The sequence below is a fragment of the Argiope bruennichi genome, chromosome 5 (genome assembly GCF_947563725.1).
Source record: "Argiope bruennichi chromosome 5, qqArgBrue1.1, whole genome shotgun sequence".
Lineage (NCBI taxonomy): Eukaryota > Metazoa > Arthropoda > Arachnida > Araneae > Araneidae > Argiope > Argiope bruennichi.
Window position 1 is genome coordinate 114,174,656 of NC_079155.1, and position 18,834 is coordinate 114,193,489.

At 29.0% G+C, this 18,834-nt stretch overlaps 2 protein-coding genes across 5 annotated transcripts in view; one reads left to right on the plus strand and one right to left on the minus strand.

The window, feature by feature from the left end:
• The window catches only part of LOC129968951 (solute carrier family 35 member G1-like), a 91,058-nt gene extending 79,920 nt beyond the window's left edge, over nt 1-11,138 (plus strand). Inside the window, exon 2 of one of the 3 annotated variants that reach the window (XM_056083320.1) lies at nt 9,450-11,136. In XM_056083320.1, coding sequence (XP_055939295.1) covers nt 9,489-10,550 — 1,062 coding nt within the window. In that variant the 5' untranslated portion in view covers nt 9,450-9,488 and the 3' untranslated portion in view covers nt 10,551-11,136. Of the gene's footprint in view, nt 1-9,449 lie in introns of all 3 variants that reach the window. The other 2 variants (XM_056083321.1, XM_056083322.1) reach the window with 2 other exon arrangements.
• The window catches only part of LOC129968950 (solute carrier family 35 member G1-like), a 104,802-nt gene that overhangs the window by 72,888 nt on the left and 13,080 nt on the right, over nt 1-18,834 (minus strand). The window lies entirely within an intron of this gene.

Sequence of the window (18,834 nt, forward strand, 5' to 3'; positions counted from 1 at the left end):
TTTCATACAAGAACGTGCTAAAAATTACACTTTTCTAGGTTTATTTACAGAGAGATTTAACTTAATTTTTTAATTTGAACTTTTTTCAGTGAAGTAGCAATACGTTAATAAAAGCTATTTTTTTCATGCAAGAATAACGTGTTACGCAAGTTTAATTTTATTTTTATTTTGTGTGTGTTTGAAATATATTGTTAAAAAATAGTGTTAAAATATTTAAAAAGACTGAAATAGAAACTTAATTTATAAATTAAAAATTGATATTATTAAAACGATAATTTTTTGAATTTTAAATTCATATGCAAATCATCTTTGTATCGTAATATTTTTGGAATTTATGGTGGGAAAATATCGAAATTCTGTTTAATTTATAATAAATTAAAATTCTAATTAAAAATTCAAAAAAATCTCTCCGAGGTGCACATTTCTACCTTTCAAAGTATGTACGTGTCAAATTTGGCTAGCCTATAGAAAACCATCAATCATACACGCACAAATACACATTCATCTTTATTATAAGTAGAGATTAGATAACAACAATAGCGTATGCATTAAAAAATTTATTTAATATCGTCATAATATGAAGTAAATATTCCTAAAACAATTACATAAAATATTGTTACAAAATACGTTTAAAACTAGATGAAAAAGCTTAGGAAACTTAGAAAAAGAATTATACTGAAATAAAATTGATATCACTTAAAAGCTATATTTCTTAATTTTAAAAAAGGGTTTTTCTGATGCATTATCTTCAGAAACTCGAATAAAAATTTAAAAATACCCACTAAAATTATAATTATTAGTTGAAATTAATTAAAATTTTGAAATCCCTCTCTTAGTCAGCACCTATAACTCAAAAAGCAATTATCTGCTAAAGTTGGTAATCTGGTTCGACTAATCTGCCTTGCAGACCGTTTTGAACAATTTTTGTTCTATGCATATCGGGTCAGTTGATTTCTAAATATTATCCAATCAATAAAATTGTCATTTAAAAGTATACTTAATTTTTCCGATTTTACAAATTTGCCATGGTAACATAACAGTACAGAAAATCTTTAATCAAACCGCCAAATTGGGACGAAAAAATGTCCATAAATTCGAAAGTTCATTACGAAGTAAATTGTTATGAACAATATTTAAAACAGAATAATACACATGAAATAATTTTTCAAAGTATTAAATATGAAAGGATGTTTAAACAATATTGGTTATGAAACAACACCTCAAGAAGATTAAAATTATTATTCAGATTTCATTATATTAGATTCCTATCGTAGCGGTTACCGTTAAATAGATGGGTTTTTTTAACCTAAAAAATCAAAATAACCTGAAGCCATGGTCAAGTGATAAACATCAAATGCACTTGGATGGTTCATTTTAATGTTCAAAGTTGTTTCACCCAAGATACAAAAGAATATCATATGGAAGCTCAGAGTATGATAACGTGCATTTTAAAATCAAATTACATGAGCGATTATGTTTGTTATGGGTTATCGATGCCAGTAATACTCAAAATAAGGATACGTACTGCAAGTGCCAGCTACGAGATATCTGACATTTAATTCTATTAGTCTGAATTAATTATCACTCATCCTATGGAATAAGTGCACAGCTATATAATGCAAAGTAATTTATGGAGGATTTTAATAAAATTTCGTTAAAAAGCAACAACTAAGTATTATTTTACTGAACAAATAGCATCCTTCCGCAAATTTATCTATATGGTATCAGTCATTGGAAACGGATTAACCTATTGCTGTTGACAAATTGTTTAAGTGATCAAGTATCTATCTCACATTAATTTTAATTAATGATCAATTAACCCTTTAATTACTGAACCGACCTAATAGGCCGTACAAATTCTATCATGACAGGCCACTTTCCATTTCAAAAGAAGGATGCGAAGGTGTTCCCATTTCGCATCCTTCATTTCTCATTTGAAAGAGAAACAGACTCTCAAGGATAAAATTTGCACGGCCGGTTGGATCGGGAATTACTAAAAGAGTTAAAAATTAGAATATTTACATATCGTTCCCTTGATACGTTCAGTACGAAAAATTAGAATTTTACCTAGGAATATATTTGCAACTTGCGTATTTAGCCCATATGATAATGAAACATTGATTTTATTGTAAGATTGTTCTGATTGAAGAAATATATGCTGTATTTACTTTTGCAGGCAAAGAAAAACAAACATTTCGTATTCTGTCACACTTCTTTTAAGTAAACAATATCATTGCATTGCTGGCGTCCTGGCCTAGGGGTAGCGCGTCTTCCCCGTGATCTCGGGTTCGAGTCCTGGATCGGGCATGGTTGTTCTTCCCCCTTTGTTCTATCCGTGAGGTGTGTGAAAGTGTCCCCTGTGAAAAGGGGTTGTGCAAGCGAACGTGTGAGTGCCATCTTCATATGAGCTAGAAGTCACACTTCTGCCTTCGGGTGCTCAGGGGTCTTTGTCTTCAGAAACTACTGCACCCCTTTTCCATGGTAAAGCGGACACGACATCGATTATATTATTGTATTGTGTATTTATGAGTATATTAAACTAATTTCTAATCTATTTAAAATAATCTTCAATTAAAAAGAAATTTTTTTAAAAAATCCTAAAATTAGATTTAAACGTGTTTTTTTTTTTTTTTTTTTTTTTTTCATCGCCTAGATAGAAAGAAGCTACAGTAAAATACTGGCCCTAATTCAGAACTGGTAAATCATAGATAGTTAACATGTTTAAAAAAATATCATAATATTTAAGAAAAGTTTATAACTAATCTAGAAGAATTTTAGAATCGACTGATATTGTGTGGCGGAAATGAAAAGAGATTCTGCCCTCAAAACATCCAAACGTATCATGACTGCCCGATTATAGTTTATAGGTAAAATTAATTAGTATTACTTGTATTTATCTTCTTTTTTTTGTAGAGGACTGATTCTTTGAATGTAACAATGTTGTCAAGGCAACCGCGTTACAGTTTTCATGTTATATTTTTTTCCAATATTGGACCGAACTATAAATGTGTTACTCTGAAGTAGCTTTTAAAATGGAAATAAAGATTCTGAAACTTATATTAGATTTTAATAAACAATTGACAGTAAAACAATTAATATCACTGTTGTTTCTTTTAAAAGATTCGATATTTTTTACCAGTTAAAACTTTTGCATTTATGATACGGTTTAATGAATGGTATGATTCACATTATGAGATTATGTAAATTTAGGCCAATGTGATTTAGTTTCAAAATAATTGCCGTATATTTGATAAAAAATTATGAAAAAAATAATCGACATAAAAAATACAAATATTTTAAAGATAAATATTTAATTTATAATATATAATTATTAATATATATATAAGAATATTTAAAGATAAATTCCAGGGAAAGAAAATTTAGAAATATATTTTCAAATCAGATCGAATTTTAAAACTCCAATTTATTATTTTAGAAAAATACAGCAATAAAAATTATATATAAGCACATTTAAAATATAGATTTACCGCTTAACTGTTTCGTCCGAGTGCCATACGCGCCTCTAACTATCGAATTTTGATAGTTGTAAGCAAAAAATAAACCATTCATAACGATTATAATTCAAAATTAAAACTACTTCGAACACATAGATATGTCAAGTATTCAATAGATTTCCATTTGAATCAAAATAAGAAAATATTCCCAAAATAGAAGGTGTCATCTTATTAGATAGTAAAGAAAATAAAACAGTTAAGTGCTTAACCAATTCCACTCGTACGGCATAATATCATATATATACATAAAGTACGTCATATAATTTTTCAACTTTTCTTTTTAAAGAGAATCTTTATATTTAGAAGATTTACTTACATTATAAACAAAAGTTTGGATCAATATCCGACTGCAACTTAACTTGATTCTCATATAACACAACCTAAAAAGCGTTTGACAACAATGCTATCTACGTGTATGGAAGTAGATTTAGAGATTTCTGGCGGATTCATGGATGATATGATTATACGTTCCTTGTTCTTATGTTGTAAATTGTTTTTCCGAATTTTTTTTTCAACAAATAATACAGTAGACCTTTATTTAGATAGCTAAAAAAATTTGATATCATAATTATATATGATGATTAATGTTTTATGTAATAAATAATAGAAGATCAGAGATTTTTTTTAATTGCGTCATTATAAAAGATTTTTTAAAAAGCGTAATCATCTACGTTGCTACCCATTTCAAAATCGAATTCGGATATTTTTAGAACTTTTTCTTGTGTTTCTTAGAAAAATCCTGAAGAAATTCCATTGTTTTTCTTATCTTTACACAAGAAATAAACAAGTGTTATCTGGCTACCATAAAGTTTTTCTCGTGATTAAAATTAAATACTTTTGAAACAAACCAAAATGTTCAGAATTTAATAGTTGTCATAGTGGTCAGGTAGTGAAGTGTTAGTTAAGGGACCTAATTCTGTACAGTAAATCCATGTTTCCCTCTTTTTTAAGTAAGATGGTGATGTTTGATGAGACTAGATGGTTATTAATTATCTGACGTGATTTAGAACTGATATGTGAAAGGTTAATCTCATTTCCGATTCCTGTAGAATAGAACTTTTAGTCCAGTCAAATTTATATTCGCATGGCAAATTAAAAAATACCTAACAGTACTTTTTTCTTGTTGTTTACAATTGTTGGGTTGGTCATCCAAAACAGTCTATTATATTTACAACCTGGGGAAAAATTACAAGGGGGGAAAAACAGAGCGGGGGAAATTTGTAAATATCGATATTGACGTTTCAATAAAAGAGAAGAAATTTAAATAGTAAAATTATAAATACTAAGAAAAAAAACCAGATAAAATAAGCAGTCGAATGTTGAAATGGTTCAATTAAATCGGAAATAAATTTTTAAAATCGTAAATTTAAAAAAAAAATATTTTTAATATATTTTTTACTTGAGCAAAAATTTTGGAATTCCTAACAAATAAAGTTAATCTATACTTATAATAAAGCTCAATGTGTGTGTGTGTTGGCGCTCTACAGGCCAGACCGTTTGACCTACAGCTACCAAATTTGGTGCATGTATACCTTGGAGGTCGGGAATGTGCACCTGGGGTTCCGTTTTTCGAATTTTTAATTAGAATTTTAATTATTAATTAAAAACTAACTTTCCCGCCAAAAAAATCTTCCATTTTCCCCACCGCCAACTTTTCCGCCAAAAAAATCTTCCATTTTCTCCACCGCCAAATGAGTAGGGCTTCAGTGTTTTTTTTCTCCCAACAGTAATGAGGCTAGGGTTAATATTTTTCGACGGATTATTTCAAACGATTCTGTTTATTTTCTTAATGTTTGATGCATTTAAAATTAAACATTGTTAATCAATCCATGTTTCAGATTCATTCTGAAGTACTTTTGACTTAAAATAACACAGAATAAAAGAAATTAAAAATGTATAATCTGCATAGCGTTACCCCAACTGGCGTAGAAAAATTCACGCATTTGCGTCAACGTAACTGGCGAAGAAAATTCACGCATGCGCACTGTGTTCTGATTGTTGCCATGACAACCGCTATCAACGGATGATTTAAATTATTTTTAGGTTAGTTGCATGCGTTTGTAAGTAAATTGTATTTATGTTAGTTATATATTTTTTGTATATGCTTATAGTTTTAAGTACATCGTTTTTTAAGTAGTTTTTTTAAACCTGTTTTCGACCGATTATTTTAAACGATTCATTTTATTTTCTTAAAGTTTGATGCATTTAAAATGAAACATTGTTAATGAATCGATCTGTTCATGATGAATCTGAGAAAATTTTGTTGACAAATTCTTGAGATATTACATAACTTAAGAAAGATATTCTTTAGTGCCCAGAAATGTTTAAACGCTCAGTGACTCTATTATCAGTAATCATATTATTAAAAAAAATGCTTTGTTTCACTAAAAAATATTATTATATTAATTGCAGTTTAGTCATTTCCATTTTAATTTTAAGCATAAATTCTACCGAAACTAACAGAAAATTAGAGAGATACATATTATGTTATGGCTGAAGGACTTTATATTATTTAGAGTGAATTACATGACTATCAAAATTTGAAGCTTTAAAATATTTGATGAAGAAGATATTAAAGTAGGAATTACATAAAATATTTCATTATTAAAATTTTAACGAGCAATAAGATTGGCGAACCGGCTGGTCGCCAAAGGCGGCTAGTAAATAATAAGGCAGAGAATATTGCAGTGTTATAAAGGGGATTGGGTTAACCTTTTCTCAACAATTTTCACGGGGTCGAAAATTGACATCACCCTTTCGAAAATGACATGGAACGGCGAAGTCTTCAAGGGAAGAATACGAATTTCTCTTTTCAAGAAAATTTCATTACATATGTTGTGAAATTTTGGAGAAGATTAAAAAAATAATCAAGTCTAAATAAACTGTCATTTTTCGTAATATTGTCTTGTTTCCTGTTAACACCATTCAACAAATAACTAACGCAAAAAACGAGGTACTTTCAAACGTGAAATTTTGAACCATTCCCCCTCATAATCCAGATATGTATCCATATTATTTCCAAATCTTCAGTACTCAGAAACATTACGAAGACAACGGTTTCAGTTGGTTGATACATTCATGGAGTATGTACGTTAATACTTAACAAAGGATTTCTTTTAAAAAGATGTTTTACATCTAATGTCAGAATCTTATAAATGTCTAAATAATAGCTAACAATACTTTGGAGTTTCGGGGAATAATTACCGTGAAATATTGCCTGCTTTATTATTTATTGAATACTCGCAATTCCACGTAATACGTGCAGAAGGGAATGCATTATAAAAATTTTAGATCGATATGTTCATCAAAAAATTTAGCCTCGTCAAAAAACTTTACCATCAATCTGAATTCGCGGATCAAAAAATATCCTATTCTAAAATTATTGTTTTTCGATTTCAGATGGTATTTTAATTATCGATTTTCAAAATAAAAGTACTAAAAATTGAATTGAAAAAAATCTTACTCTGTTACACTTGGTTCTTGTGAAACATAGAATGGTAGTATTCAAAAAAATAGAGGTGATTGACTTGGACCATCGGAAAATGCTTTCAGACATATATATATAAAGACAAAATTTGATTTTCATCACTTTTTCAGAAAGTTAATCATTATAATGCCGTACGAAATCATAGAATAATACTTTTAAAATAGGAATTTTTCTGATATTCGAATCGGAAGGGTAAAAAAAACAAATATTTATAAGTAATTTTCGACGTCACAAGTCATCCACCCCCCTTTTTTTCAGACAAAGTTGAATTTTTTGAAAAATTATTCAGATGTCGATCTGAAAATTTATGATATTCTTCCCTATGTAGCGCTTATATAAGAAAGATGCCAAATATTTCGCTTAAATTTAAAAATATTTCTCCAAATTTACACATTTTTAAAAAATTTATCCCTGATCTAATTAATTCGATTATCAGCAATTAATTTTATAAGATTTTCTTATGCCTATATTTTCCCGATTTAAATTTTTTCTCTGGGATAACTAGAAGGCCGCGGTGATCTGGTGGTAAGTTCTTGGCTTCGGAACCGAAGGGTTTTAGGTTCGAGACTCGATTCCATCGAAGAACCGTCATATAAGTGAGTCTGGTGCACCCTAAATCAACCGGGGTCAAATGCCCTCCCCCTGTTTTGGTGTGGAAGCTTGGGGAGGGGGTGCCAGTTCAGATGTCGTCCTCGTCATCTGACTGCTGTAGAAAATTACGAGGTCCGTCCCAAAATATCCCTAGTGTTGCTTTAAAACTGGACGTTAATATAGCTAAGCTAAACTAAAACGAGGATAATTAGAGCTTTATTTAAACTCGAAAATCTAATGTTTCAAATTTCTCTCCTTCATTATCATACACCATATCCAATCCTATACCCAGAAGCAAATATAATGGTGAGTTTTAAAAGTCCAACTCAACAAAACTTAAAACAATAAAATTGCTGTCATGTATTTACTTAACATTATAATTCTTGTCATTAAATTTCGATTGGACTGTTAGGTAAATATCTCCGCGATACGATCGTGTTCATAATTGTGAGAACTGTCTGTGTCTAATAATAAAAGAATGACAAGTTTATTCAGGAGACGACTCTTGGTTTTGTTAAAGTCAAAAAGTTTACACAGGAGAATGCTTTAGAGATTCGTGTGCTTTAGAGATCAGGGAGTCTACTTCTTCCGAGTTTCTAGAGGTGTTGAGAAGCAGTGAATATCTCAAAGCCGGATTTTCTTCTTATCAAACAATATTAAAATTAAGGCAATTATTATTTTAAGTTATGTTTAAATTATTTCGGGGTTTTAAATCGGAACATGAAAAGTATCATTAATGTCGGTAAGTATTTTATAATTAATTAATTCTTCATTTGTAATGCAGAATCTTTATAATCAAATTTCACTATTTTAATTATTTTAGTATAAATGATAATCTAATTGCTATCTATTTATTATTTACATAATGCTTGTAATTCTCAATTTAGTGGGAATTTTCGACAGGTAGTTATTTAGGGCTCTGATATTAAAAGGGCTTGTAGGCAGATCGATTTAAAAAAATTTTATTAGCGCATTTTTTATATAAAAAAATTTTTTAAATACAAATTTCTAATTATAAATATTAATATAACAGTGTGTATAATATAAAATTATTAATTAAAGTAAAAGTACTAATTGCTTTTTATAATATACTGAAAATATTAATTATTAGTTAACTGATTATGCTATATGTTACTTGCTAGGATCTGTAAAATAATAATTTTTAGTTTGATAATTGTTTAAAATTCATTATTTCTTTATATCCTTCATGATAATTTAAAGATACATTTGTAAGATAGGAAATCATAACCTAATAATTACGATTAATTTTCTTGTGTTATAACTTTAATTACTTTTGGTGAGATATTCATTTTAGAAAATAAATAAAAACATGTATTTTTTAAAAAGTTATAAGAAATTCACAGTTATATAGATGAATTGAAATTGGTCTGTTTTTGTTAAGTTGGATTGCCTGGATCTGCCACTGCCTTGTTTGTTTCGTCATTTTACATCATTCGAGGTTTAAGTTTCTTTTTTGAATTCTTTATAGTTCTTATTCTTCTAACCTAATGGAACCGCCAAATGGAAAAGAGTGCAAATTGCGTCCAAGTATGAAATGGAACTAAACACATGAAAATGAAACAAATGTGTTGATATGAAATATTATAAATAAAAAATAATTGCAAAGGATTCAAAAATTCCTGACTACTTTTATATTTTTAATGTCCCTCTTCGTTAATGATAAACAATCTAGAATAAACTAGAAAATAAATTTTTGCTCGTTAAAAACTACTATAAAATTCATTTAAAGGCATTATTTTATGCATGCTATAACAAAATTTCAAGATTTTAATGCTTTTTTTTCGAGATGTTGAATTTTTATTTGTATAATGACCATTTTTCTTTTTTTATTTTAGTAAAATGCTTTTGTAATTCGTCTCAAAGATACTCCCAGCATGAACCGATGGAAGAAAACCTACACTATAACCGAACATTTCAATGTCACCAATGCTTCTACAGAAAACATCCTCTCAAAAGAACCACTGGAGTACAAGCCGTGGTACAAGAGGATCTCTTTCAAGCCCTTTCTGGGGATGTTTTATGTCTTCATCACTAGCTTTTGCATTCTTTTCACTTCAGTTATCGTCAAGAAGCTGACGTATGTCAGCCCAGGACAGCTATCTATGATCAGAAATTTAGGTGTCCTGGCTTTCAGTCTTCCTATAGCCGTCCTCAAAACCAAAGATGTATTGGGACCCAGGAAGCACTGGTTTATGCTTTTCATGAGGTCATTTTTAGGATCAACAGCCCTTTACCTCAACCTGATGGCTTATCGCTTTCTACCACTGGCTGTTGCATCTATTATAATGTCTTCTGTACCTGCTTTAGTTATGATCACAGCAAGATTGTATCTAAAAGAACCTTGTGGATTGACCTCGTCTCTAGCTCTTGTAGTGACTATTATAGGAGTTTTAGTATCCATTCGTCTGCCCGAGATCATAAGTGATCCAGAAAGCCTCATCGAGTCAAACTCCACGTATTACATTGGGTTGGGCTGCTCTTTCAGCTGCATCATTATTCTATCTATGACATTCGTGTCACTCCGAAAAATGCTAGACGTTCATTTTTCTACCATACTGGTGTATTTTGGAGTAATAGGCGCGATTGAGAACGCCGTTTTGATTCATTTCATGTCTTTTTATAGCATTCCTCGATGTGGCTGGGATGCTCTCCTCATGATGATGATGGGAGTCTTTGGATTCGGTGGCCACTGTTTCCTCACCATGGCTTTCCAGGTGGAAGAGGCAGGTTTAGTGTCCGTCATGAAGTCATCCTCGGACATCGTGGTGTCAATTGTGCTTCAAGTCATTTTCTTTGATTTGATCCCAGATTTCTACGATATAGGAGGAGCGTTGCTAGTCATTATGTCGGTATCTATCATTGGATTTCGTAAGTGGTTAATCAATCTCCCGAAAGACCACCATCTCAGAAAAACATTAAGGTGCCTCATGCTGTAACCAATGGCCAAGTGTGTCAGGCCACATTTATTTTTAGAGCTTCAAGATCAGTATTCAATTGGACACATTTACTTTTAGAGTTTCAAGATCAGTATTCAACAGGATACATTTACTTTTAAGCTTGAACATCAGTATTGTTGCTGAATAATTTCGTCGCAGTACCCTATATTCTGGTTTTCATATTATTAAAGATCCAAATACACCATATATACTTTCGCGTAAATATATATCTTATTTTAGATACATTTTTTAAAAAGAGTTGGCGACTTCTTTCTATTAAATAAATTCTACATCATAATAGAATATTGTAGAAAGCAGTTGATTAAATAGAAGTGCTTATTGAAGTAGAAGACTGCATTTATTTTCTTTGTGATCGCTATACTGTTACTATTAATTAAAGGATACTTGTCAGAATTTGAATTCCTAAGGGAATAATTGTTTTCAGATATAATATATATCCTTTGATTCTGCCGAATATGTATTCAATTCTGTTGAAAATTATTTATTATTATATTCATGTAAAATTAAAAGTTTTGTTTTTATTGACAAAAATATTAAATATTTTAGTGTTCTTATCATTCACATATAAAAAAAATATAGTGCCCAGATTTATTACAATGAGTTTCTGGTGGCAACATTCTATAGAAATCGATAATAATGTATTATAAGCTTTATAATAGCATATTATTCAAATTTGTAATATATTTTACAAATAGTACAATCACTACACTCCTAGGTTCATTGCTATTAAAATTTTGAATCGATTTTTTAAAGATTTAAAAAAATATTTTTTGGTAATTATAAGATTTATAAAAGTATGAAGTCCTCTTGTTTTGATAGCAATATATAATTGATTCTTATTATATTGTCTATTATCATAAAAATTATAATACTTTTTAACGAGAGGACTCAAAATGAATTTTTACGTACAATCATCAGTATTTTAAAAATATATTTACTATCAATAATTATTTTAACTTTTTTATCAATATTAGCTCAAGGAAATCTCATACATGAAAAGTAAATTGATTGAATTTTAAAAGAAATGTCAAAAATAATTAAAATTGCGATATTATAGATTTACTGTGCATAATATTTATAAAACAATGCATGTGTTTTTATCTGGTGTTAATTTAAAAAATTGTTTCTATGATGAATTAAGACTAATATTGTGATTTATACATTTTTATATTTTAATTTAAGACACAATATCTCTATAATTAATTTACATGTAACATTTTTTTTTATTATCTTAGAGTAGATATTTCAAAATATTATATAATTTATTTTGGAAATAAAATATATAATGTTTTCTGCAGCAGAAATAAATTAATATTTTGGTAGGTACTTTGGAGGTGTTATAAAAATTCATACTCTATAGATCAATTTTAAGATAAAATGAATCAAAGAGAGCATGATTTCCTTTGATTTAGAATAAAAAATAGCAAAATTCTGAAAGAAATAGTATTTCTTCTTTTACATTTCTTTTTTTTAATAGCATTGTGATGGAATGAAGATCATTATGGTCCGTGCAGTGGAAGCAAGAGGATCTATATTTTTGGGAACATTTCTTTAATGATCCCATTTCACACAAACACGAAGACAAGACAAAACATTAACGTGCGCACATCTCACAGAACAGCATCTCATCTCATTATCATAACAATCGCAATGCACTGTAAGATGTGTATAAAAAACAGGCATCGCCATCTATTATCCAAAAGAGAAGATAGAGTAATGTAACTGCTACAACATAATTTTCGATATATGGCTATATTTCCAAAGCATATTTTCCTTTCTGTAGCCCTTTAAATTAATACCATGTTTACCAACCTGCATAAAACTCTAAGTTTAAAGCATATTTTTTTATATTCATAATTTTAAAAAATAATAATTAAGAAAAGTCCCAACTCATTACGGATAACATTTTTGTGAAAATATTTCTGATATTCTTAGGTTTAATTTTACTTCATAAGTAATAATTTCGATGTGATTCTGACGTGTAACTTTATAAAATATTATTGACGCATGGAGTTATTTTAAGTAACTTTCTATTAAAGTATTATAATAAAGAGATTTCAATTGGAATTTGATCTTTGAAGAAACCTTATCACTACAGCTCAATATCTTTGTTTCGATTTATTGCTGTGTTTTTTTCTTCAATTCAATTTCACCTCGTTTCCTTTTTACTTTATTTTTTTTATTCGAAACTATAAAGTATCTGTTTCAATTTTATTCATTGTGCAACTTATTGTCCTATTAATAGTTTATGTCGCAAACGTTGATGCAATACACTTTTTCCAACGTTCATGCAATTTCGATGAAGTCAGAGTTCTGAAAGGAGCAAAGGTTTCAAAGGAAAATGCCTTATTTATTTAGTTTTATCTATTTTATTAACAGAAAGTGTAATCTTAAAATTTCATTTTTTTTTTTTTTTTTTTTTTTTACAGTTTGAAATTCTACATTTAACATGTGCAGGAAATTATAATTTTGCAATATAAGAATGAGACGAGGAAATAATGCTGTCGTTTTTATATTTCATTTTCCAAGTGTAAAAGTCATTTTTCTTATTTATTTATGAAAAAAGACTTTAAGAGTTTACAAAAAAATAAAAAAATAATTATTCATTACAATATAAGGGTGTTTATCTGATCTCAATCCCTGTGATTTTTGGAGCAGAATTTACTTAAACGTACCAAAAGCATTGATGAATTTTTATTTTCTATTGTTGAATGTGTTTCAATTTTCGAAAAAAGATACAAGAGAAATATATCAAACATAATTACTCATAAATGATCATCGGTAAAGCTTTCCCATCTATTAATAGCAGAAATTGTAGTTGCAGCACTAGATTTAACACTAATGGTTACTATCAAAATCATATTGTTTTTAAAGGAGTCAAATTTAAGCGTTAACTGTATACTTACACAGTTTGGTTTTATTAGCCATAATAATTTTCTAGTTATTGAACTCCAAGCACCTCTTTATTTAATTATTTAATTAAATGCCTGGAATACCTCGCGCAAACAGAATTTTAAAAATTCATGTGCTATCTATACTTATAATAAAGCTCAGAGTGTGTGTGTGTGTGTGTGTGTGTGTGTGTGTGTGTGTGTGTGTGTGTGTGTGTGTGTGTGTGTGTGTGTGTGTGTGTGTTGTGTGTGTGTGTGTGTGTGTGTTGACACTCTGAAGGTCAGTCTGTTTGACCTACAGCTACCAAATTTGGCACATATGTATTTTGAAAATCGGGAATATGTACCTCTGAATGATTTTTTTGAATTTTCAATTAGAATTTTAATTAATTAAAAATTAAGCAAAATTTCGATTTTTTTTCCGCTATAACTTCCAAAACTATTATCGCACAAAAATGATTTTTGCATCAAGTTAAGGTTCAAAAAATAATAATTTACAACTTAATATGTTAATTTGTAAATTGGCATATTTTAGATTTTTTTAAAAGGAAATATTGAAAACGTAATTAAAACAACCCCTTTTCCAGTTCTCTATCTATTCATCTTTTTTATTTTACATCATAAATTTTAATTCAAAATGTTAAATTATGTATAAAATAGAATACATGATTTCTCAACCTCCAAAAAAACCCGAATTACTTCATCTAATTTTATGTTTCAGTTTTAAAATGAATTTTTGCCTTTTTTAGAAAAGAAAACAATTGTTGTTCATCATATTAAAACAAGAATTATAATATCTTCATGCTTTATTTACATAGTGAAAAGTATGCAGAGTTACGATCAGTTATCTGATTTGTTATGCCCAACAATCTACCAACCTATTTTCTAATCTCCAGTACGTGTGAACGATGCTCATGACAACAGAACTAATGTATGCCCACACGGAATAGACGAGTATTTGGTGGAATCAGATATAGAGTTCATACCTCCTAACGGGGAATGTCATTGGACTATCAAGAGCCACTTTTATTTATTTTTAAGTTAAACTTCACATTGAACTTCAGCTATTTTTCTAGCTTTTGATTTTGCTATTGCAGAGCTAGAAAAATGGCTGAAATTCAAAATAAATTTTGCTAGCTGTCAATTTTTTAATACCAACTAATATTTAAATTCTGCTGCATAATCTGTAATTTCAAGTAAATGTGCCTGAAGTTGAATGATATACAATAAATTATTTCAAGAATAAAGCCATCCCTACTAAAACTGGAACAAAAATTTTTTTTTTAATTTTATGCTACACTTTTCAAAAAGTGAATAAGGAAATTTCCTCATTAAAACTATATTAATCATCAATAAAATAATTAGATTTTTTTTAAAAATCTAAGAATTATCTCCTTCATTTCGTTTTACGAAGTCAAAAGTTTAAATAATTAGAATTCTTTTATTCTCAACTTTATCTCCCTTCATTTTTTATGAAGTATAAAGTTTTTGCGTTAGCATTCCTTCTTTTTTACATTCTCATATACGTAGTATAGATAAAATACTACGTATATGAGAATGTAAAAACTCTCGAATTCGATTTCGAGAGTTTCCTGAGTTCGTTTTGGAAAATGTCCGTCCATCCGTCTGTCTGTGTGACAAAGATAATCCAAAGACGCTTTGAGCTAGACGGTTGATATTTACACTAAATTTGCAGGTTACTGTCAAATTTTGAGTCATATATGTTCAGAGAAAATTCATCTGTCCAGCTATTACAATATAATACGATAACTGCAAAATGAAGAGAGCTAGCTAGATAAATCTCAGTAGACTCATTGAACATCGATAATGTTGACACTTTTTTAACATCTATAATGTCCAATTTTGAGTTAAATTCAACAAAGGGTCGTCTTTCTGTACTTTCAGAAACATATAAACGTGATAATTGAAAAACGCATTGACTGAAACATATCAAATTACTTATAGGATTTTTGACTACAAGTGCAGTTTTGTGTCAAATCTTTGTTCCAATTGTTCTGAAAAACGTATCTAAACCACTCAATTCAATTTCGGATAATATTAATGGAATGGCAGGGATTAATCACCAAAATACTCGCCAAGGATGACATGATAGGTGGAGTGAAAATGCTAAATTCATGCAAAAAATTGATATTTCGTAACTATTGTACGCCAGTGCCATGCAATGCGTTTTCTGGCATGACAACTTTATAAAACAGTATGCGAAAAAGTTTTGGGTTTGATTTTATGAACCTTTTTTAGAGAATATTTTCAAATAATTTTTTTAAATTAAATGTTTTTATATCAAAATTAAATTTTGTTAAGAAATTTTTAATTGATTATCTTAATTAAATACTAATTATAATTTTTTGCCATCAAAACAATCTTCAGATTAGAGAAAAAAAATCAAAAGAGAAAGTTCTACTCGAGTCCTTACTGTTTATCCAGGGGAAAAAATGACAAAATTATTCTCGAATCGTTTTTTATTTGAAATAGACTTTATCCTTATCAATAATCGGAATCTTTGTAAGTTCTTATCGTTAGAAGTTTCAAAATATCACAAAGAAAAGAGAATTGAGTATGGCACTTGTGCTCATCTGTCGGCTTGTCTTCTGAAAGGCCAAACTCGAGAAGAAAACATTTTCATGAATGAAATCACGAGATAAAAAAACTCTTTTCCAAAATATAAATAGATAAAAATGTAGAATAGGGGAAAAAAAGATATGACTTCTTGGTACTGAATCAAACGAGATTTTTTTATTATTATTATCAGCGCATGTGCGAGAAATTGTTTGTTTATTTTAGTTTTGGAAATTCCACAACTTTCTTCTTCCGTTCGAGAACAGCAATCATACATAGTTTAAGCGATAAAAAGTGGCATCTTTAACCCCTTTGGGCTGATGCACGTTTTTCAGTTTGACGTCCTTGTCATCAAACGTGTGGTTTTGAAATCTAACCAGAAATTCTCTTCAAAAACATGCAACACATCGTGATGAACTCATTGGACTAGGAACCGAACTTTAACCGCTCTTTTCTTCGCACATCAAAACACGTTGTTTCGTTCAACTCCGTCGAAAAAAAAATTGGTGTTTTTAAGTAATTTTTAAACAAACTTTTCATTATAATGAGAGAAATTTTCTGAAATGTTGGTTTAAGGGAAGAACAGGCAATTTACGTACGATAATTGCTCAAATGATACTAATAAAAAGCATCAAGTCAAGTAATTTTTAAACAGTTTTGTAACAAATATTGAGATACAGTCAAATCTCACTTAACGTGCACCTCTCTTAACGAATTATTTACATAAAAAACAAGCAAAATGCAAAAAGTAACTCGCTTAACGAGCACCTCTCTTAACGAATGATTTGCATAACAAACAAACACAAATGCAAAAAGGTAACTCTCTTAACGAGATAAGTCAAATCTCACTTACTGAATGATTTGCATAACAAACAAACCAAAATGCAAAAAAAAATAACTCTCTTAATGAGTGATGTTTCGTAGAACTAATGATCAGGAAACACCATGATATCACGTGATATATTGGTCTGTATCAATCTATATTAAGAACTTGTTTGAAGAATAACTTAATACCTACATGGAAGTAATTTTGGCCGGATAAGCATTGTCGAATGCGACTCTGAGTGATTTGAGCAAGTATTTATGGAGCTTCAATCGATGAGATTGTGTCTCTAGCTAAAATCATGGAGCTAGAAATGGACAACGACATCAATGAATTGGTGGAAGAATATAGTTAGAACAAACGAAGAACGTATGGATCTACATTATATATCATTCTTATTACTAATTGTAGAATGGCAACATTCAAATATCAACAAACCGTCATACAAATTTCATTTATTGATTATTTTTACAGGGGCATTAAATCCAAAGTTTCCCTCGACTTATTAATGGAGCTGCAAAATATTATTAGAAATAATCTGGAGACGTTTCGCAATTTCACAAAAAAATACATTCAATAAGAGGAAACAAGATATTAATGAAATAAAGAAATCTTCAAACAAAAAGTTTAGTCGAGCGTAAAAATAGGCTTAACTCGCTGCCAGATAAGTAATCGTAGTAAAGTTTTATATTAATTAACATATTAATTAATATTAATAACGGCTTCTTGACCAGCACATCAAAATCGTGCAAATTGTTTAAAAACGCGCCTAAAAACTGCTATTCTGGATGGATACCAAAAATGGTAACAAAAGGCTTTTAGAGATAATAAAAAAAGGGCGATAAATCGCTACAAAATATTTCAGTTTTGGTGACCGTACATTAATTTTAAGTCTAGCTATATTGCTATGACTTCCCTACTGAAAAAGATATTCATATATTCTAAGACAATTATCTTACAAAAGATAATCTTTATATTAGCTTAAGAAACAAAAAAACATATCTTCTTAATGATATCAAATTCATTTCCACCCAACTTCTTCTTTAATTAAATTTGATACATTATCTGAAAATATGTTTTTAAATGCTACGAAGGAATTCAAACTACACAGCATAACACTTAGTCGCATGTTTTTACCTGTCATTAACTCAATAGTAGGGTTTTCACTTCTGCTTTTATTTCGTAATGTAATATATATATATATATATATATATATATATATATATATATATATATATATATATATATATATAAATATATATATATATATATATATATATATATATATATATATATATATATATATATATATATATATATATATATATATATATATATATATATATATATATATATTGATTGATTGATTGATTGATTGATAAATTGAATTCATGTTTTTCAGTCGTATTAAATAACAAATTAATTATTTAACAACCTAAAATGTCGCGAAAGTGGGCGAACGAACTGGTCATCAAAGACGGCTAGTTTTTTTAAATTTCAACATTTTGTTAAAATTATTTTTAACCATAATATTTTAAGGATTTATTGCGGAAAAGAGGTCAAAATTTCATTTAAATTTTATTAAATGAAACATCAATTAAGAGTTCAAAAAATTGCTTTGAATTGCCTGCTCACATGCTCCAAAGTATGGATATTCCAAATTTGGTTGCTCTAGGTCAATTGTCTGATCTGTAAAGTGCCTGTTCATACAAACACATTCATCTTTATTATTAACTAATCGCCTTTGGTGACCATATTGTCTGCTGAAATCAAGGGTTGCTAAAAATTTCAATTGAATGCTTTCTGTAACTATGTTTTAATGACTTCCTCAATGGTTTATCGCAATTTTGATGGGTATACAATTTATATCACGACATCCATTCAGTAAAATATATCTGAACTCTTTTCCTTACAAAGAAACGGGTCTCCCAGGGAAGCTGTATTGCAGATTCATAACTATATTTTTTCCTTG